General features: G+C 44.4%; 7 protein-coding genes across 7 annotated transcripts; 5 read left to right on the top strand and 2 right to left on the bottom strand.

Moving 5' to 3' along the window:
• The first annotated feature begins 3,430 nt into the window (after positions 1-3,430).
• Positions 3,431-5,773, top strand: K444DRAFT_670489 (subtilisin-like protein). The gene is made up of 6 exons (XM_024887631.1): positions 3,431-3,640; positions 3,689-3,750; positions 3,798-4,288; positions 4,339-4,544; positions 4,600-4,723; positions 4,775-5,773. The coding sequence occupies exons 1-6, from the start codon at positions 3,436-3,438 to the stop codon at positions 5,634-5,636; spliced, it is 1,950 nt and encodes a 649-aa protein (XP_024727805.1). The 5' UTR covers positions 3,431-3,435; the 3' UTR covers positions 5,637-5,773.
• Positions 5,774-6,161: 388 nt separating this feature from the next.
• K444DRAFT_622235 (uncharacterized protein) lies at positions 6,162-7,489 on the top strand. Its single transcript, XM_024882059.1, has one exon. The coding sequence runs from the start codon at positions 6,349-6,351 to the stop codon at positions 7,420-7,422; it is 1,074 nt and encodes a 357-aa protein (XP_024727804.1). The 5' UTR covers positions 6,162-6,348; the 3' UTR covers positions 7,423-7,489.
• A 587-nt stretch (positions 7,490-8,076) lies between these two features.
• Positions 8,077-9,906, bottom strand: K444DRAFT_604389 (uncharacterized protein; the record flags this gene model as incomplete). The annotated part of the gene is made up of 2 exons (XM_024878806.1): positions 8,987-9,906; positions 8,077-8,909 (listed from the first exon to the last, which is right to left on the bottom strand). The coding sequence occupies exons 1-2, from the start codon at positions 9,624-9,626 to the stop codon at positions 8,077-8,079; spliced, it is 1,473 nt and encodes a 490-aa protein (XP_024727803.1). The 5' UTR covers positions 9,627-9,906.
• A 238-nt stretch (positions 9,907-10,144) lies between these two features.
• Positions 10,145-11,361, bottom strand: K444DRAFT_648603 (alpha-ketoglutarate-dependent taurine dioxygenase; the record flags this gene model as incomplete). The annotated part of the gene is made up of 5 exons (XM_024885480.1): positions 10,145-10,320; positions 10,396-10,452; positions 10,499-10,703; positions 10,764-11,000; positions 11,047-11,361. The coding sequence occupies 5 exons, from the start codon at positions 11,359-11,361 to the stop codon at positions 10,145-10,147; spliced, it is 990 nt and encodes a 329-aa protein (XP_024727802.1).
• Positions 11,362-12,659: 1,298 nt separating this feature from the next.
• On the top strand, positions 12,660-14,547 carry K444DRAFT_546869 (MFS general substrate transporter; the record flags this gene model as incomplete). The annotated part of the gene is made up of 7 exons (XM_024876263.1): positions 12,660-12,875; positions 12,925-13,020; positions 13,068-13,185; positions 13,235-13,527; positions 13,577-13,672; positions 13,722-14,124; positions 14,186-14,547. The coding sequence occupies 7 exons, from the start codon at positions 12,660-12,662 to the stop codon at positions 14,545-14,547; spliced, it is 1,584 nt and encodes a 527-aa protein (XP_024727801.1).
• Positions 14,548-15,070: 523 nt separating this feature from the next.
• Positions 15,071-17,457, top strand: K444DRAFT_576640 (uncharacterized protein). Its single transcript, XM_024877544.1, has 4 exons — positions 15,071-15,481; positions 15,539-16,012; positions 16,059-16,533; positions 16,586-17,457. The coding sequence occupies exons 1-4, from the start codon at positions 15,153-15,155 to the stop codon at positions 17,258-17,260; spliced, it is 1,953 nt and encodes a 650-aa protein (XP_024727800.1). The 5' UTR covers positions 15,071-15,152; the 3' UTR covers positions 17,261-17,457.
• Positions 17,458-17,844: 387 nt separating this feature from the next.
• Positions 17,845-19,194, top strand: K444DRAFT_648600 (Aldo/keto reductase; the record flags this gene model as incomplete). The annotated part of the gene is made up of 6 exons (XM_024885479.1): positions 17,845-17,942; positions 18,022-18,044; positions 18,110-18,176; positions 18,224-18,311; positions 18,364-18,918; positions 18,970-19,194. The coding sequence occupies 6 exons, from the start codon at positions 17,845-17,847 to the stop codon at positions 19,192-19,194; spliced, it is 1,056 nt and encodes a 351-aa protein (XP_024727799.1).
• Positions 19,195-20,097: the final 903 nt, after the last annotated feature.

The following is a 20,097-nucleotide window of genomic DNA, read 5'->3' as shown; positions in this document are numbered from 1 at the left end:
TATTTTAATAATAACTTTAATTACTATTCTCGTTTTAAGTACTTTATTTTTTATAATATAAATAAATATAACTATTATAAAATATATTTATTTCCTGACTTCTTTAATTCTAGATATTTATATATTTTATAACTAGACTTATTATAGTTATAATAAGTCGGTTTCTTTTAATTTGGGTATATAATAATATAATAATTCTTTTTCTAGTAAATAAAGTAAATTATATCCGGTTTTATAGATCTTAATATAAGTATTATATTAGACTTTATTACTATATCTTTATTATTTCGGTTTTATAAATCTCGTAATAGAAATATATTTCTTTTTTATTTTCTTTTATTATTTTCTTTCTCTTTTCTTCTATTCTTTTTCTTTTACTATTTTATTAGCTTATTATATTTCTATTAAATAAATAGATTTAAATTATTTTTAATTCTTATAGCTATAGAAATAAACTTTTCTCTTTCTTATAAAATATTTCCTTAATAATTAATCTTATTTCAAATCTTTTATCTTAAGCTATTAAATAAGTTATTTTGCTTTTATAATAAATTTATATAATCTAAATTATCTAATAGGCTATTTAAATAAGATATAAAGCTTTAAATACTTTAGCCTAGCTATTATTTAGTATTTTTAAATTTAGTAAAGGCATTATTATTATAGTTTTCTAAATTTAAAATAGAATTTTTTATAAATTTAATAAAGGTCTTCTAATTTATAATATTAATATTTATTAATTACTTTTTATATTTTTAAAACAGAAAGTATAATATATAATCTTTATTATATTAGTAGCTTAGATAATTCTATTTAGTAAAAAAAGTTCTGGGATTCTTTAATATTCTTTCTTTTATAAATAAGCAGTTTTCGGGTTTTTAAAGCCTTTTAAACTAAGAGTATTACCGGAATTATAATAGATTTTATATTAGGTATCTGAATGTTTTTAAAATAATAGATTTAAGCTTCTAACTTCTTTAAATTCTTTTTCTATTATATTTCTGTTTTTAATTTAGTAATATAATAGCAAACCGCTACTAATTTCTCTATTATTATTATTTTACTAGCTAGTTCTAGAAATATCTAAGTTCTATTTCCTTTTTCTAATTAGGTAATATAAAGAGTACCTAACTAGATACTTTTCTAGATATCTAGCTGAGTTATTCTAGTAATAATAGAGGCGCTTTTTCTAGTTAATACTTTAGCTATTAATAGTTTTATTTATTAATAGCTTAACTATCTCGTAATAAACTATTCTCTAAAAATTAAATTAATTAGAATATAAAGTATATAATAGTAAAGTAATATATAAGTAATTAAGGTAAATAAGCTATAGAGTAATACTTATAAATATAACTAATTCCAAGAATTAATTCTAATAAAAGACTAATTAATACCTCTTTTTAAAGCTAGAAGCATCTCTTTATATATTTTCTAGTACTTAGCCAAATATATAAAGCCTTTTATTTAATTAGGAAATATAATTCTATATAATTCGTATAATTCCGATTATTTATATAATTCTAATTATAAGCTTTACCTAAAATAGAAAACTAGATCTATAATATCTAATATCTGTCTATATATTATTATATATATCTATTATATTAGCCGGAATTTCAATAATTTTGGCTAGTATTTTCTATATATATATAATAATTCTATAACTTATATTATAATATAATTCTTTACTATAAGCTAGGCCTTTAATATATAAAAACAGGTAATTCTTAATATAAAGAGAATTTATTAAGAAAAGAAACTAAAGCAAGTTTTAATTTTCGAAAAAATAAAAAATATAATTATATAATAATAAGCTTAATACAAGTATTATATATTAAATATAAAATCGAGTTTCAATATATTATATTTTTAGCTTTATTAAAGATTAATAATAAGTTTTAAGCTTTATTTTAATTATAATTCTCTTAAAATTTTATTTAAATATAATTTATTTAATAATAGTATTTCTAAGTTCAAGATTTCTAAGCTCTTATTATTATAATATATTATATATATGAGTTAATAAAATACTTTTAGGAAAAGAAGAGTACTTTGTATATAAAGAAACCTATTTCTTATGTGAGGAAGTGTCTAGTTACACACTAAAATCCGGGTGCTGCAATTGGCCCGAGAGCTGCTGACTAAGGCAGTTTCCTGTAAGACGACGCACTAGTTTTCCCACACCACCATTTCCGTCCCGAAATCGACTCTCTTTGCGTGCAAGCGATATGTTTTCATAAATCCGGTACACCGAATGGCTGTGTGCCATGTCTTCAAGTCCTGTATTATTCCTGGGCATTCAAGCCAGAAGCGTCACTTGCATGCAGGCAGAGCCACACCAGCTCCCTAGTGGACGCTCAGACGCTCTAGACCACAGTCCAGCTCTTGAGCAGCTGTAATTTGAGGACAGTTGAAGAGCTAGGAGATCACAGGCAATCGAGGACCAATGTCAAGTGATTGAGTACTTGACTTGCTATAGTGGCTTTTACCGCCTACAGCCAGGATGTCACGAGGATTTCGTCCATTTCTTCATGGGTCGGACGCAATCTGTAAAGGTGGAGTCGCGCCGGCGCGTGTGCAAAGCAAGGTCTAACTAGACCTCCACATCCAAACCTCCTTCCTCAATCAGATCTCACTCCACGACCCACTTCCCCCCGCTTCGCCGTTGAGCACGATAAGGCCGACTTATGTCACCATCCCTGAATATGTGCCTCTTCAATGCCGACTCGCAGTCAAGCAGGGGTTAATCCGTTCGTAGTCAGCTCTTCTTTTGCTTATCACCACCCCTCACCGTTGGTGCATTGATAAGGAATCAAGGATGCCTGTGATAAAAGAGGACATCACGAACATGCTCACAACTCACGGCCCTTCATCGCACCGCCGCAACACCTCCGCAGTCCTCACACACCTTTGAAGTATTGGTTTTTTCTGCATACCTTCCTAAAGGAATGGCCCTGGTGACTAACTTCTGACAATCGTCAAGAAAATAACCTGAAATGGCAGTCAATTCTCCTTTAGTTAGCAGTAGTCTAATAGCTATGCTATTTTAGCTCACCGCAGCTTCTGCAATCCTGGAGTCTGGACAAGACACATATTTCATCCCTGTGGCATCGCAAGGTTAGGTCGAATCTACCACTTTAGCAAAAGGCACTTGATTTTCCCCCGAACTTAAGAACCTTCCTATTGAGGGTGCAGTTTCCAAGCGCATGTAACATTGCGGAGGCCTTATCATTGACGAGATTCTGACAGCGGGAATGTCTTGGTCTTTAGCACGGACAACCTTAATGGCACCTCGCGGGCGTGCCTTTATTTGTATTGGGCGAGCCACAGAGCTTGAGGAGGACCATGCCCGAAACTCCTAGCTATATATCTCGTCAAGCTACCCCATTGTAAGGGCATCCAGCTATCCATCTTTACATTTTGTCTACGGTCATGAAGCTCTCTGTCTTGGCATTCGTTACTGGATTTGCGGCTATCGCCCTTGCCGCCCCGGCCCCTGTCTCACATGTTGTGCACGAGAAGCGAGAAACTCAGATGAACAAGTGGTCTCGTCGGAGTGATCTCAAACTGAATGGCGATGCTATCATCCCAATGTCCATTGGGTTGACGCAGCGGAATCTCGATAGTGGGTATGAATGTGAGCAATAATTTGCCTCCTCCATGGGACCATTGCTGATATCCCCAGTTTTGATGGACGTCTCTCACCCTACGTCACCAAACTATGGCAAGCACTGGACATTTGATAAGGTTGGTGAGTTGAGGTTCTCCACTCCGATTAAAATTAACAAAAGTAGATCAAAGAGAGGTTCGCCCCATCAACAACCACTATTGCTGCAGTTAAGGAGTGGCTCGTCGATAGCGGCATTGATTCCGAGAGAATCAAGATGTCCAAAAGTCTCACTTGGATCAAGTTCGATGTGACTGTCGAGGAGGCCGAGTCCCTTCTTCAAACGGAATACGGCATCTATACTCACGCCACGACAGGCAAAGACCACCTGGCCTGCGAATCATACAGCTTACCAGCGCATATTCGAGAGCACGTTGATTTCATCACGCCAACTGTCCACTTTGACGCCACCGTCAAGTTGGAGAAAAAGCGAAGAGATCTGGAAGGCCGAAGCCTGAAAATTAAGCCGGTCACCCAGGTCAAAGAAAATCCCAACCCCATTGCAGAACTTGCCGTTCAGCAGCCTCAGGTCACGTTCAGTTTGGCGAATTGCTTTACTTATATCACCCCGGATTGTCTTCGAGCATTGTACAATTTCACAAATGGTACATTGGCACAGTACGGTTCTCCAAAGTTCTTGATTCTTGAACACATTCTCACATGACCAGATCTTCATATGGTATCGTTGAATACACGCCGCAAGCTTATCTGCAGTCTGATCTGAATCTGTTCTACTCCAATTTGCAACGTCAAATTTCATCCGGGACAGGTCCGACTGTTGATCTAATTGATGGCGCGATTGTCCAGACCACAACTCAGAGCTTCAGTTACAACGGTGAATCAGATCTCGACCTTCAGTATGCCATTGCACTGGGTAGGTTGATCCGATGCACAATACAGCATTCGTCAGAATTTCTAACAAAATACAGTGTACCCACAAAAGGTCACGCTGTACCAAACAGGTGACACTGTCGAGGGCGCTTCTTTCAATAACTTCTTAGATGCCATCGATGCATCATACTGCACTTCAGGCGGAGGAGATGATGCAACTTAGTGAGTCCCGTCTTCTCTTCAGCTATTGTCCTAACTAACGCTGAAACTCAGTGATGGCATCTATCCCGATACAGCCTCAGGCGGCTACAAAGGAGCAGCAAACTGCGGTACCTTCGCACCTACCTCCGTGATCTCAACCTCATACGGGTACAACGAAGCCGATCTACCCGCCGCCTACGAGGTCCGTCAATGCAACGAGTATATGAAGCTCGGTCTCGCCGGGGTGACAGTTCTCTACTCCTCTGGAGACAATGGCGTAGCAGGAAACAGCGCCGAATGCTGCACCAGCGCCAAGTGCGCAGGAGGAACCCTCAACTCCGGCGGCTCAGGAACATTCAACCCCTCCTTCCCCGGCACCTGCCCTTACATCACGGCCGTAGGCGCCACGCAGATCAAGCCCAACACAGCCGTCACAGCAACTAACCCCGAAGAAGCCTGCGAAACAGTAATTTACTCCGGTGGCGGCTTCAGCAACGTCTTTGCCATGCCTTCATACCAATCCTCCGCCATCTCCACCTATTTCACATCCCACAAGCCCTCGTATACAGCCACGCAATACAATAATTCCCAAACCGTACGCGGCTTTCCCGATGTGTCTGCCAACGGTGCCAACTATGTTGTTGCTGCGGATGGCTCCTTGTCATTGGTTTATGGGACGTCCGCTTCGGCGCCTGTGTTTGGAAGTATTATCACGCTGATCAATGAGCAGAGGATTGCTGCTGGGAAGAGCGCTGTGGGGTTTATTAATCCGACCTTGTATGCTAACCCCGGGGCGTTTACAGATATCACCACTGGGGGCAATCAAGGGTGTGGGACGGCAGGCTTTACTTCTGTTGCTGGGTGGGATCCCGTTACGGGGTTGGGGACGCCGAAATATCCTGTATTGCTTGCGGCGTTTATGGCGCTCGCTTGATATTATGAGCTATTCGCGACAGTAATGGGCAGGGATTAGCCCCTTTCTTGGGTGAACTCAAGGCGTCCTATAGCAACCCGCTATGGAGTTCTCTGAGAACTCGATGACTTTTCATTAAGAACACTTCAGGGAAATGGAAATCTCTATAAGGTTCTCTATTTTTATTAAACAAATTATTATAAAAATTCTATATATTGAATCCCCTAATTTAGGCCGATTTCTGGACTTACTTTTTATAAGAATCCGTCTTATATAAGCCAAGTTATTAAGAGTTAAAGTTAAATATTAATTAAAACAAAAACAAAAATTACTTTAAGTAATTATATAAAAACGAGGCTTAATAACTTAAATTTAAGCTCTTAAAATAAATATAATATATTATAATAAAACTATTTTCATTTTATATTTTAAGAAGTATTTATATATAACTTTTTCTTTTTTTTTCACTTCTTTCTTAAGCTAGTATAATAGGAATTTAAGAGATAGTTATATATCTAGTCAAGTGCGCTCGGCTACGCTTGAGCGAACGCTTCTCATTATATCTTTTTCTTATTCTTTTTTTCTCTCGTCTCTTTCTTAGTTATATTCTCAGCACTTAAGCTTATATTATTAGTTACATCCCCACGTATTCCTCTTTAATATACTAATTGTTCTGCCCTATTACTTCTTAGTAGTAGGATTACTTCTGTTACTCGCGCCTCGCTATAAAGCAATGTCTCGGCTCACTCTATACCCTTCACAGCAAAGAGCAATCGCGCAGTTGCGATCCGATGCCCTCTCCCTCAAGGCAGACGCGATCGACAACCTAACCGCGATCCTACGCCTGTCCAACATCCCCTCCTCCTCCCTTAATCTTGCTCTTGACTCCATCCGCCAGTACGCTTGTGTCGCACTGCACTTCCACCCAGATCGTCCGGTCGGAAATCGCACCGTCGCAAGCGGCCTCCTTGAGGATGGCATCTACAAGAGTCAGTTCGAGACCGGCATCTCAAACGGCCTCGTCTCAGCTCCCGAAGCCCCACGAGATGAATGGGAACGGTCCCTCTCCAACGGTGCATACAGTGGTGTTGAAGCTACGCATCGTCCCAAGTACGGCGCCCTGGATTTGATGCGCAGCCCTGATGGTCCTGCCCCAAGGTTTGGGTCTTGCTTCTTCGTACTCAAGCCGGATGTGTCGCAACGGTCGACGTTCACATTTGGCGGCTCTCAAGCAGATCCAAAGTATCATGGTACAGTAGAGGAGTTCCATGGCATCCTCGATGCTGCATTTGAGGAGTGCTTTACGCGGGATTTTGCCCTTGGCGTGACCAACATTCGTCCTTCAAAGCTCATGAAGCGTATTATCAACCTCAACAACCCAGTCCAGAATGAAACCGGCCCAAGTCGTAACCTAGACCATTATGTGGAAGCTCAGGTACACGGCGATATACTTCTCGTGAAGGATATCTTGGAACTCGTGGCGGATCCATCATTCCACGGTACTGATACAGGGCGAGATCTCGAAGCGATGTCTTTGAAATACGAATTCCGTTTACGCTGGCATCAGGGGTTTCGTATGCAAATAGTGCATGTCACAAAGGATTTTCGTGGCCCCACAATGCCGTCCCTAGCTGCGAGAATTGCGGAAAACGGATTCATTAATGCGAAGGCAATTGGGACAGCCGTGAGAGTGCTGTCAGGGGATCCGGAGGCATGGAAAGACAGAGGGACCCTCCCCGAGGTTCTGCAAGAGTTGAAGCTCCTCTGGCATGTATTAGTGCGATTTGGGAAGGAAGTTGAAGAGTGAAATGAGAAGCACTCGGACACTTCTCGGGGAATGTCTATGAAGGATAGATATCAGGGCTGGGATATTTAGGCAGACCAGAGACCCACATTTGTGACTGGGAATCCCGGATATCGGTGCCTGATCACAGCTTAGGGGCTATTGGAAACGTAGGAGAGAGAAGCCATCCTGCACCTTTGTATTCAATGCAGGTAATGTCGCTCGATACAAACAGCTAAGTCCGGCTGTTCTTGCGTTGTCTTCAGCTACACTTTTGCACTATTCTTACACCTCGGTTCTGTTGAACTAGCTAAAGCAATATAGCTAGGGTCACGTGCTTGCAATATAAACCAAGTAAAACGTACTGAATTGACTGCTGTTCTACAGTGGTAAGTAGCCCGTATATATAGCCCTGAACCCCCTAAGTCACATGTACTAAATCCATATGCCAGCTGAACCGATTACAGCTATACAGGGTATTCCAGCCGTACATGGTATTCCAGCTATACAGGGTATTCCAGCCGTACAGGGTATTCCAGCCGTACAGGGTATTCCAGCTATACAGGGTATTCCAGCTGGACAGGGTATTAAGCTAGTGCACAGCCCCATGGCGTTCGGTTCCAGGGCTTACTAAGCCTATTACGGGCCTCAGGCCCCTAATTTCAACAGGTTCTTATCTCAAAAGAACGCAATGGTACGAATCTCAATACTCTCCCGAGTGGGAGCATCTGGCAACGAAGTTGGATCCTCAAAAGCAGTGTGCCCCAAACATCGAGCTCTCCCGTCCATTTCGGAATCATATGTCTTGAGAAGGATAACTTGCCCGGGCGTCATCTTCGGAAAGTACCACCATTTGTGCTTGGGAGAGTGGCGCATCACATAATTCTCACCATTGCGATCCCGGTACCTGAGATAGAGCTTGAAGAAGTCTTCAGGTGTGGTAGAGGTGACATCGCACATTGCCAACGGCCTCTCCTCAACGACATTGATTGGTTTCCAGACATTGATAAAGGCAACACGACGTGACAACAAGTCATCTGCTTCCTCTCCCAGCAGTTGACGCACGCGTGTTGGGCCTGATTCTGCAGTGTAGTCGCAGTGCACGAGCATCACCGGAGTGCGTTGAGAAGTTTTCGTCTCGTCTGTCAACTTCTTATCAGCGATTGCGTTTGTACGGATTGTGTGGTCAAAGACAAGTATGCGCTTGGCTTCGGTTTTCTGCTTCAGCATCTCCACAACCTCTGGATAAAAGTTTGATTTGATTGCTTCGTCGTCTTCCCACTTGTTGTGGTCCGTCTTGAACTCGTGAAGAGAAAACCCTTCTTTGTCGATCGAGAATGTGTTGGCACGGTGCCAGCCATCAGTCACGGCCATTTCGTGTGGGCTGTCACCAGGCTCGTGGATATTTTTAACACCATTATATTCGTAGAAATACAGTTCAGTGAGCTGGTCGACGTCTTTGGTATAATTGAAAGTTGCTCGGACTGTTGAATTGCCATTTACATGTGCGTCTTTGGTAGTATCTGCTTAAACGCAAAGAACTTCAGCTATATGGTACACATAAAACCTCAAAACTACGCCACCGTACCTGGAAGCAATGCCTTGTTCACTGCCTCTTGCGTCTTTTGCCAGCAAGGCAGCTTCTCAATACCCTCAAGCATCCAGCGCTTCAGATTCGGGTACTTGTCAAGTGGAAGACGCTGCGCTGCGTGGAGATGCATGGATGCAGCAATCGAGATGTCGGCGATTGTAAGTTCGTCGCCAGCCAGCCATTTCGTCTTGGACAACTGACTTTCGAGGAAGCCAGCGAGTTTATTCCATTTCTGGGCCTCAGCATCGACGTTGGATTGGACGGGTTCCTGCTGAAGCAACGGTCTGACGATGTATTCGAAGAGGTAGACATAGCAGCTTGGAAACCAAACTGAGGCCTCCCACAGTAACCAGCTATTGACTCTCGCGCGAGTCTTCACATCTTTGGGATACTTGTCGTCAACGTTGTCAAGTTCGGCAGCATAGTGCAATATCGCGTTTGATTCGAAGATACGGCAGTCACCATCAGTCGCAGTCGGAACCGTTGCCATTGGATTGAGTTCAAGATACTCCACTGCTTTGTGTTCGCCGGCGAAATAGTCAACGTGGTTGAAGTGATATTTTGTGCCGAGCAGATCGAGACCTGCCAGGACCTTTCGGCTGTTGACGGTACACGGGTCGAGATAAACTTCGAGCATCGTGATCTCTCCTCTCGGCGAGGCTTTCAGGAGTTGGAAAAGAATTGTAGGCTTTCAATTGGCCGCCCTTGTAGGAGAAGCAGAAGAACTGAAGTAGGCGACAGAAAGAAGAAGTATAGAAAGGCGGTGGTCTTTTTAAACGTGTGAACCCCGCTTCTCAACATACTCCGTTGACCAGAGTGCCGAGCCTAGGACGACCGGAACGACTCCATCTTCGGAACCCCGAGCACATTTGTGTCATCGCCACGTCTGGAGGTGCGCCGGGTGAGGCTGTGGCTTGTTCGCGGACAAATCAAGTCTCATGCCGTCACAACTCAACTTGGCGAGCATCCACTTGCAGTTCATTATTGGCAGGCGAACGGAGTCAAATGCGGGGTATTGAATCTAGTCTCCTAATCAGGCATTGAGAAATCGGAGATCTCTCCCTTCCGGCGCTGCTAGGAGTTTGCTCTGGGTGTGTATACATGTTCTCATCGAGACTCATCAGTAGGCAATGCTCCTTTTGGAGATATTTGATCTCAATTTACTCCCAGTGCCTCCCTTCTGCTCAAACTCTTCAAGTCCAAGTAAGGTGCTTCCCCAAGTGAGCAAACTCGATCTCCCGCCCTTGCAGCTTCATAGTCATAAGTTGCACAATGCCAGGTACTTCTATTATCCCAAATCGCTAGATCGTTCTTCTTCCACTTAAATCGCACTTGTGCATCATGATTCTGAGTGACAAGGTTGATCAGATAAGGCAAAAGTAGGTCAGATTCATCTCACGTCACACCATTGATTCGTCTAGTAAATCCTTTATTAACGAAGACGGACTTCCATCCGGTAACAGCTGAGGAATTTAGCCTGGGGCAGTTAACACTGGAATTCGTACTCACGATTCGTACGGATCACTGGATGCACTGCTTCAAGTGAAGACCCACGATTGAGTGGGGAGCCACGAATACCATCCCGTAATGGATTCCCCAGACGTTCAGCTTCTTCAAGGAAGAACCTCGCTTCGTGCGTCGCCGTCAAGCTTTCGAGGAACTCGCGCATCTTAGGCGAGAGGCGGTCATATATTTCATAACCCGACGCCCAAAGCTGGAAAGTCTGAAGTCAGAAATGGCATCAAGAGGAGTTGAATGAATCGAATCAACGTACGGTATCTCCTCCAGTTGCAGGCAGGGTGTGAATTTTCAACATTGCATAATCTGAAGGCACAGGCTCGAAGGTGATATCCGCATGCCATCCTGCACTCGCAAAACGACTGACGTCGCTCAGTTGGTGGGTTAAGCCACCTCCTTTCTTTTGCTTTTCGCTGCTAATGACGCTGATTTGGTCTCCAAGCTCGCTGCCTGCTTCCGTTAAGGGATGTACATGTAGACCTGATGACTCGGGCTGGAAAAACATTAGTCGAATGCATTTTGCGGAGTAGCGGACCTACACAACCAGCGGCCTGCGTGATTCTCTCCATCAAATCCTTCATCTGTTGAGGAGAAACGTCTTGGTCCCGGAGAAATACAACACCTCGCTCTGAGACTGTCACAGCAAGGTCTCCGACGAGGTTTTCCTCTCTATTCAAAATCTCTGTGACCTGAAGTCCTTCAAACTCTCTCCCAATCACCGGTGTGAGATCTTGGTATTTGTATTTTTCCAAAGATCCGGTGTTAATCATAGGTCGGAGGCATCGTGTCCGAGCTATGACATTTCCCCCACGGATGTCGGCTCCAAGGGAATCAATGCACTGGACCGAAGGCATAGCGCGGTTTGTAGATATCTAACTTTAACACTTGACTCAATATTGGGCAGTGTGTCAAAGGATTATTCAAGTTATTCAAGTTATTCATGAATAATTCATGAATAACTTGAATAGAATATGAGTAACGAATATCTTAAATAACTTGAGTAAAATAGAATAATTATTCATGAATAACATGAATAACCATGAATAACCACGTGGAAGTCACGTGGAAGTCAATTAATTATAGTAAATTAACATATATTTAAATTTAAAAAAAAGAACTAAGGTATTTATTAAGTAGCCTTATATAAGCTAAGCTAATACTTATATAAGTCTACTTAAATACTGATTTTCTATAATAAATAAACTAATTATTGCTAAGGTTCGATTCGCTTACCAAGTGCTACTACTACCTGATTAGGTAGCGAGGTGACGCTAGGTGCGGGCCCCCCCGAATCCTTACCCGATTAGGCTAGCTCAATCACGTGCGCAAATCACGTGCGTTATTCAAGTTATTCATGAATAACTTGAATAATATATGAATAAAATAAGAGTAACCTAGCTCAATCACGTGCGCAAATCACGTGCGTTATTCAAGTTATTCATGAATAACTTGAATAATATATGAATAAAATAAGAGTAACGGGTTTTTAGCTTGAATAAAATAAGAGTAACGGCTGTTATTCTATTCTACTCTATTCATTTGACACACTGATATTGGGCGCTCTCTGCTACTGAAATGAAAATGTGTTTTAAGAGTCTGATGCAAAACAGAATCAAAGACTAGAGTCCCGTATATGTTCTTGTACCCGCTAACTGCGGCTTCGCGACTTGTTGGCTGCATTAAAGACTCACTACATGCCTTTCGACCTCTTGAAAAGGGGAGGTTACAAATATGCCAAGGTTATGGTGGGCCACTTCAGCGCCGGACAAATTCTCGGAGCTGGGGCCAATCAGATTTGCTGCACTTACGTGGTTTGGAGGACGACACCCATCTTTGAAGTACCCCGCAACCCACTTTCAACGCCACTTTGGAATTGCACGACTTCTTAGGACTTTGATCCACCGATTTCCGGCAAAGTTCGACGAGATCCATGTTATGTTGATGGCGTGCTCGAGTTAAGTAATTGCGACTATTGAGGCCAGGGACCGAACTGCACGATTCCTTAACAGCTCGCTGCTCTGATTATAAGATGGCTCAACTCCAACTCATTACATTTTTCGCTATTGGAATATCTTCTGAAATCCGCAGCCCTATATTTTCATCCACAATTCTGTGCTGAGTCTGCGGACAAATGATAGATATGGACAAAGAAATGGACGTCGATAGAAGGAAGGTTTCTGGAGAGCCTTCTACCTCACAGATTTCAGTGGCACGAGTTGGAAGGGAGCATCTGTCGGATTCGCTTGCTCCTCACGAGACTTATGAAGGTCGACACCGATTTGACCCTGGCGCCACATGGACCGAGCAAGAGGAGAGGAGAGTCGTTCGGAAGACTGATCTCTATCTTCTGTCTTGGATTTGCGTAATGGTACGGGATCTGGCAACGAAACCCAAACCAGGCTAATAACACATTGCAGTTCTTTGGACTCCAGTTGGACAGAGGAAATCTCTCAAATGCTCTAGCCGACAATCTCCTGAAGGACCTGCATCTGACCAGCGATAACTACAACAATGTGTGTGCTCTTGGCCAGGGAAAGAGTTGTCGTTAACAAGTAGACAGGGGACCACCATTCAGCTCCTCTGCTTCCTGACTGCGGAGTTCCCAGTCCAGTTTCTTACCAAACGGTATGGTTTCAAATATGTTCTGCCTACTATGATGATGCTTTGGGGAACAGTTTGTGAGTCTCCTTTCAGCAAGGTTTTAGGCCCCTGGTTGACAACCTTCAGCATGGTCCCAGGCTTGGATGACCAACCGTACATCGTTTTATATCACACGAGCTTTTATTGGAGCCTGTGAAGGCGGCTTCATTCCTGGCACGATTCTCTTTGCAACATATTTCTACAAGACGAAAGAGCTTGCAATTCGTCTCGCTTGCTTTTGGTCAACGTTGAACGTTGCACGAGTCATCTCGGCTTTGCTACCGGCAGGAATCCTAGAAATGCGAGGTATTGGTGGCAAGTCAGGATGGTTTTGGCTTTTTTTGATCGAGGGTCTCCTCACATTTCTAATTGGAGCTATAGTCAGTCCTTGTTCACCACTTCTGTGGGGCAATGCTTACAACGAAGCAGAGCTTTTTCTATCTTCCTCAATCACCAACCTCTACGAAGGGTGTCCTTTTCCGAAATTCTTGGTACACAGAGCGAGAAGAAACAATCATGACAAATGTTGCTCCCCAAGATGTTTGACCCTTTTCGAAATACTGATACTGTACAGAGAGTCCTCCGCGACGACCCTGCAAAGGGCCTCACTGCGCTCAAGGAAGCTGCCACTTGGAAAGATGTGAAAGCTTCCTGGAGCGATTCCTCAATGTGGGGATTGTACTTCATTGGGCTTGTTGCCTACATACCCGCTACTCCCGTTACTGGATATCTCACGCTCACCTTAAAACGCCTTGGATACAGCACCTTCAATTCGAATATGCTCACCATTCCGGCGGCAGTGTTGCAAATAATCACAATGCTCACTTTGTCGTACAGTAGCGACTACTTCAATGAGCGCGCCTTCCACTGCTTTCTCGGAGAATTCTGGATCCTACCTATTCTTGCTGCACTCATCACTATTCCGGATGGCGGACGAAATTGGGCGCGCTTCTCTATGATCACTCTGATTTCTGGCTGTAAGCTTCCCCGGAAGCACAATGCGTTGCCTTAACTGCCTACTGACTTTATGCCCCCCAGATCCCTACTTCCACCCCATTGTTTCCTCGTGGATCAGTGAAAACACCTTCGACGTGAAGAAGAGAGCAATTACAGCAGCAACCTACAATGTGATCATTCAGATCGGATCTCTGATTGGTTCACAGATATATCGCTCTTATGATTCGCCATACTGCCACCAAGGGAACAAAGTCTTGATCTCCATCTGTGCACTGTCTCTCGTGACATTTTTGGCGCAGCGAGCGTATCTGAGCATTTTGAATAAACGAAAGGAGAAAATCTGGGATTCTATGACTATGGACGAGAGATCGGTATATCAAAACGATCAGGGGGCACGGGAGCTGGATGGGAACAAGAGGTTGGACTTCAGATTCAAGTATTGAGTGACTCAGTGAGTGGCTCGAACGAAGCAACGCACCGTGCCAGCTGGATTTTATATTCGAAGGGAGAAAGAGTACAAATTTGTAACTCTGGATCAGAGTAACTACTTTGCTTCAGAGATGAAAGTTCGATTATCCATGCATACCGGCGAGGGGTTCTGGGACAGCTTACCTAGGAGCGCTGATGGGGTCTTAGCCCATCTTTAAGCGAATACCCCTATTTCATTGTCCTGGATAACCTCGCGTGTCTGAAGCACAACACTTCAATATATCAACCTGTCTAGAAGGATAGCCATATTCGGTGATCTATATCCAAATACCAGTAGCCCCTATTTCTATGCATTCCAGATTTCGAACAATCAAGTAAAGTTACTGTGGCCGAAAATGCGAAGTATGCGAGATGCAGCTCCCTGCATGCACTAACGAGCAGGGATTGCGCCATTCTCAGGGGTTCTGCCGTCATTTGCCGAGCGTCTTCGACAGCGTGACGACCCCGCATTTTTACTTCTGCAAACCTCAGTTCAATGTGAGATTTGTTACCCCAACAGGCTGATGTACATCTCCCACCACTGTTGAATCACTGGCCGTTATGCAGACGAACGTCCGCTATGCCTGTACAACGATCTGCCCCAGGGCCAGGGCGTAAAGTCATAAGACAGGCTTGCGATGGATGCAGAATCCGGAAGATCAAGTGTTCCGAATTTCCACCCTGCGGCGGCTGTGCAGCTGCTGGGATACAATGCACGTTCAAGAAAGTCCCAAACACAAGGGGGCCTCGAAACCTTCGCCCGAAAACGGTTCGGCAGATCACTCAGGGCCAGAGGCAGGGCACAGAGGAGGATGGAGACCGCCCCGCGGATTGTGGCTCTTCCCCTGATGTAGTTAGCACGCCATTGTCCCAAGTTACGGGTGACACTATCCCCCAAGACTCAGCGAGGTAAAATCAACGCCTCATACGCTCATACACCCTTGAAATCTGCTGACCACACTCAAGAACCTCGATTGCTTCCCTCGTACTACGGCTATGTATATTCCGCCTCCGACTATACCCTGTTTGGCCCATTGTGTCTGTAGAGGATGTTACCGCCGATTTACAGAAGGACGACGGAGATACATTGGTGTATGCGTTAGCTAATGCTGTGGGAGCAGCTACCATGGCCCAACTTAAACTCGACTCTTTTGCAGATACAGCGTCTGCCAGCTGGATGGAAGCCGAGTGCCACCGTGCTAGAAGCGTTGACGGCAAAGGGCGGCATGCAAGTCTCGACACGCTTAGCATCGCTTTCTTTCTTCATGTCTACCACGAAAATCTCGAACCTGGTGGTGTTTCGTCTCTGTCATATCTCCGTGAGGCCATTACATTAGCTCAAATCATGGGGCTTCACCGCGAGTCAACCTATATCGGACTTTCATCTTCCCAACAGGAGTCAAGAAGAAGGATTCTTTGGTTGCTATTTGTCACGGAACGGTATGCTCCCTTTATCGATCAAAAGTTTGTAACTGATCTTGCCAAGCGGGGTTGCAATGCTTCACAATCTTCCAGCCGTACTGAGATGCAACACACACTTTCCATCTACCGGTGGTGGCGAGGACAATCACGTATTACCAGCATTCCGAAAGCTTGTCAACTTATTCTGGATCTTTGATCAATCCGGCGCGTTTGATATTCTCCAGAACATTGATGATGTCGATATAGCGGATGCCGGAGGGACAGTTGCAACAAATCAAAATCAAAGTTCTCTTGATGTGTTGCAGCAACGACTTCAGGATGTGCCCATTGACTGGGAAGCGAGCAACGATGTTCAACGAGCCGATATCTGTGTCACTCGTCAATGGATGCGAGCAGTCTTGTGGAGAATATCCCTTCTCCGCAACTCCGGTTCTGACCACGCCACGTCTCTGTCACACCCAATTCAAATAGCGCAGGAGTTCCTAACAGTTATCTCGAAACTGCCAACTGCTGCGATTGAATCTCATGGGCCAAGTATCGTAAGTTGAAGATCAGCGGCACATTGTTCTGACTGTTATCTGACACATTTAGGAATTCAAAATATTCGAAATAGCGAGTGCAGTGACCGATGCACTTAATGTCAGTTTTCGGAGTTGGACATTCCCGGAAAATGCACGAGAGGTCCTAAATCAACTTCATCGGATTCTTATGTCCTGTCGTGGTGGCAACGAAACATTGTCAATAATGCTTTGCATGAAAATTGCGGAGGTCCAGAATGGAGAGCCTTTGTTACTGGAACCAAGCTCACGGATCAGGGAATCGTGTGAAAGTGATCAGCTCGGTACTCCCACTGGCTTCAGCTCTGAAGATGGCAGTGACCGTGGCCTAGTTCCCACGGCCCCTTCACATCTAACAATCTGCTCTCAGCAAAATGGCGATCACGGCCGCGCATCAACGGGAGCCCACGCTGAAGACCCTGGCCTGGAGTTTGAACAGACCGAACAGCAGATACTCTTAGCAGGCCAAGACCCATCGTGGTTCACCATCATTGACCCAGACCTTACAAGAACATTTGCAAACTCATGGGGTTTGTATGAGCAACTACAAAGTTGCGATGGCTCGTTCAACGGCTTCGAGTCATTTAACACCTTGGGCCCTTTTCTGCCAAACACTGAAACCTCGCAGATCCCTCGAGGTGGTGGATTCTCTACCGTCGCACCCCCAAGTCAATTTTCTCCCGGTAGCCCCCTTCACTGTTTTCTCTAATACGGGAGGCATTATTCAAGCCGGTTTTTGTAACATAACGTCTCTTAATTGCGGCGTGAGGTCGGGTTACCGTCTTATTTACTGGTTGGGTCTGAACTTCGGCGGCATCACTTTTGAAGCTGAAAGGGAAACTACTATGTAGCAGTTTCATCAGCCTGAATATTAAGAACTCTTAGAATATTATCTCGGGGCACTTTGCTTTAACTTTGAGGTCCGGGCACGAGGATCTCGTTGGCAGGGTTGAAGTCTCTCGGATTTCACGTGACCAATATCCATGTTGCGGTTCCCTTTGAACATACACGATGAAAAACAACGCGTGGTATCACATTTGGAAGAAAAAGAAGTACTCAAGTACCAAATGAAGCGAAAATTTCACCCTGAATTGACCATTATCGAGACAGTCTCTATTGTGGATACGAACGAGATCCTTGTTCGCGATTACTCCGAGAATTTCTCCGATGAAATTTTGTATTAAGGCTACGATTCCCTCTCGAGTGATGATCAATATCCTTCACGTTCCTACAAATACCACCAAGGATGCACTGAGTTCAATCCCTTGCAGCCACCAGGGAAACGAGAACAAGATGGCTTGGGAAGAGCCTAGAAAAACGGGGATGCTGTACCGGCGAGTCGGCAATTCGGGACTCCATGTATCCGTTCTAGGGCTTGGAGGGTGGCTTACGTGAGTGAAATGTTCAACGGATGTTCCAAGACCTCCTGGTATAGTTATTAAAACGTTTGCTACTAATGCATGATTACAGATTTGGTGGGCATGTAGCGAATGGTGAGTTCCGCATGGAAAGACGATGTACCGGCGTACCGGAAAGAAGAGCTGACGAATTTTGGAAGAACGCACATTCGAATGTATGAAACAGGCTTATGACTGCGGAATCAACTTTTTCGACACCGCAGAGAGGTAAATTGCCTTGCTCGTCATTCATAGGTAAGGCTAATTCGGAATAGCTATGCGGGTGGTCAGTCCGAAATCATCATGGGCCAGGCGATCAAGAAATACAAGTGGAAGCGAAACGACATTGTGATTAGCACCAAAGCATGTCCTCAGACCCCAACAGCAAGAAAGCGAATTAACTGATCATGAATAGTTGAATTGGGGTGGAGCCAATGGCGAAGTTCTCGTCAACAACCACGGCTTGTCAAGAAAGCACATCGTGGAAGGACTCCACGCTTCTCTTGAACGTCTCGATCTGAAATATGTCGATATTGTTTACGCCCATCGACCGGATCGCCTAACTCCCATGGAAGAGACCGTTCGGGCATTCAACTACGTAATTGAAAGTGGCTTGGCATTTTACTGGGGAACTTCCGAATGGTCTGCCGATGAGATTGCGGAAGCATGTGGGATCGCAAAAGATCTGCGGATGGTGGCACCCATTGTTGAGCAGCCCTTGTACAATATTCTTGACCGCAAGAAGGTTGAAGGGGAATTTCAGAGATTGTACAAGAGGTGTGGGCTTGGATTAACGACTTTTAGCCCCCTGAAAATGGGATTGCTAAGCGGGAAGTACAACGACGCGCTCCAAGGGCCACCTGATGGATCACGATTTTCAGAGAGTAAGGACAAGTTCGCAGAGTTCATGAGAGATAACTACGGAAATGAAGAGTGGAAGAGTAATGTGGCTAAGGTTGGAAAGCTGAAGGTATGTTTGAATCCTGAACGTAAACAGGGAGGAGGGGCTGATATCCGACAGCCAATTGCCGAGAAGTTGGGAGCCACGCAGTCACAACTTGCCTTGGCTTGGTGTCTCAAAAATGCGAATGTCTCGTCGGTAATCACTGGAGCCTCGAGACCCGATCAGATTGTTGAAAATGTCAAATGTTTGGCCGTACTTGAGAAGTTGACAGCAGAAATCATGAACGAGATTGACCGAGTGATCGAGAACAAGCCAGCTACAGATCCAGCACGGCAGGATTAAGTGTTGTTGTATTTATTAGTAGTCAACTTGAAAATGCATGGCTAGTGAGTCCATTGAACTCATAACTGCACCTGGCAAACACCCGAAGCGCCATTTAACTCTTGGACAGAGTTTAAGCTTTTAGGCTGAGACTTGGGATCTCGATTGTGTGCTGTGAAGTTGTTGCCTTGATAATCTACTAGTGCGTGGTTTATCTACTCTATAATGGCAACCTCTCAGGTAACATACAGCTACGAGCCTTTTAGCGGATACGATCACATCCAAATCCTTGAACTTCGGCCTCCGTAAGAGGAGGAGGCACACAAGAGCCTTACACGCAAGCTCGTACACGTTCACTCTCTCAATTTCCACAGTATGAGGCGTTGTCCTACACATGGGGCAGGCCGGACTTTCCAAAGACTCTGGCGCGCACGAAAGGAGATTTCAAGATTACCGACAATTTCTACTCTGCACTGAGCAGGTTCCAAACTCTAGACAAGCCCCGGCGCCTGTGTCTTGAATGCTGTTTGCATCAATCAAAACTCTGATGCCGAAAAATTCGTCCAGATTGGTCTCATGGCTCGAATCTACTCCCAAACTAGTCAGGTCCTCGTCTAGCTTGGTGACCCACCTCCTGGGTACCTTTGGAGCTTACGGTTTCTCAAAGGCTTGAATGTCCGTGCAGCCGATGGAGGACTATATCTGAGATAGCCAGAAAATTGACCGAATCATCCCATAACTCTAGTCAACCTACTAGAGACCCAGTGATTAATCCAACACTCGGTAATATCAAAGGGGCTGTTTCTGAAGTTGACGGCAAGTCCCAACTTGAATGGAAGCAACAAATTCTACGAGAACTTGCATCCCGACCAGAATGGAATGCCCTGGAGAGATTCTTTGGATTGCCACGGTTTCCCGTCGCTG

Source organism: Hyaloscypha bicolor, assembly GCF_002865645.1.
Source record: "Hyaloscypha bicolor E unplaced genomic scaffold K444scaffold_183, whole genome shotgun sequence".
NCBI classification, from domain to species: domain Eukaryota; kingdom Fungi; phylum Ascomycota; class Leotiomycetes; order Helotiales; family Hyaloscyphaceae; genus Hyaloscypha; species Hyaloscypha bicolor.
Note: the sequence above shows the minus strand (reverse complement) of the source record. Positions and strands in the feature narration are given on the sequence as shown.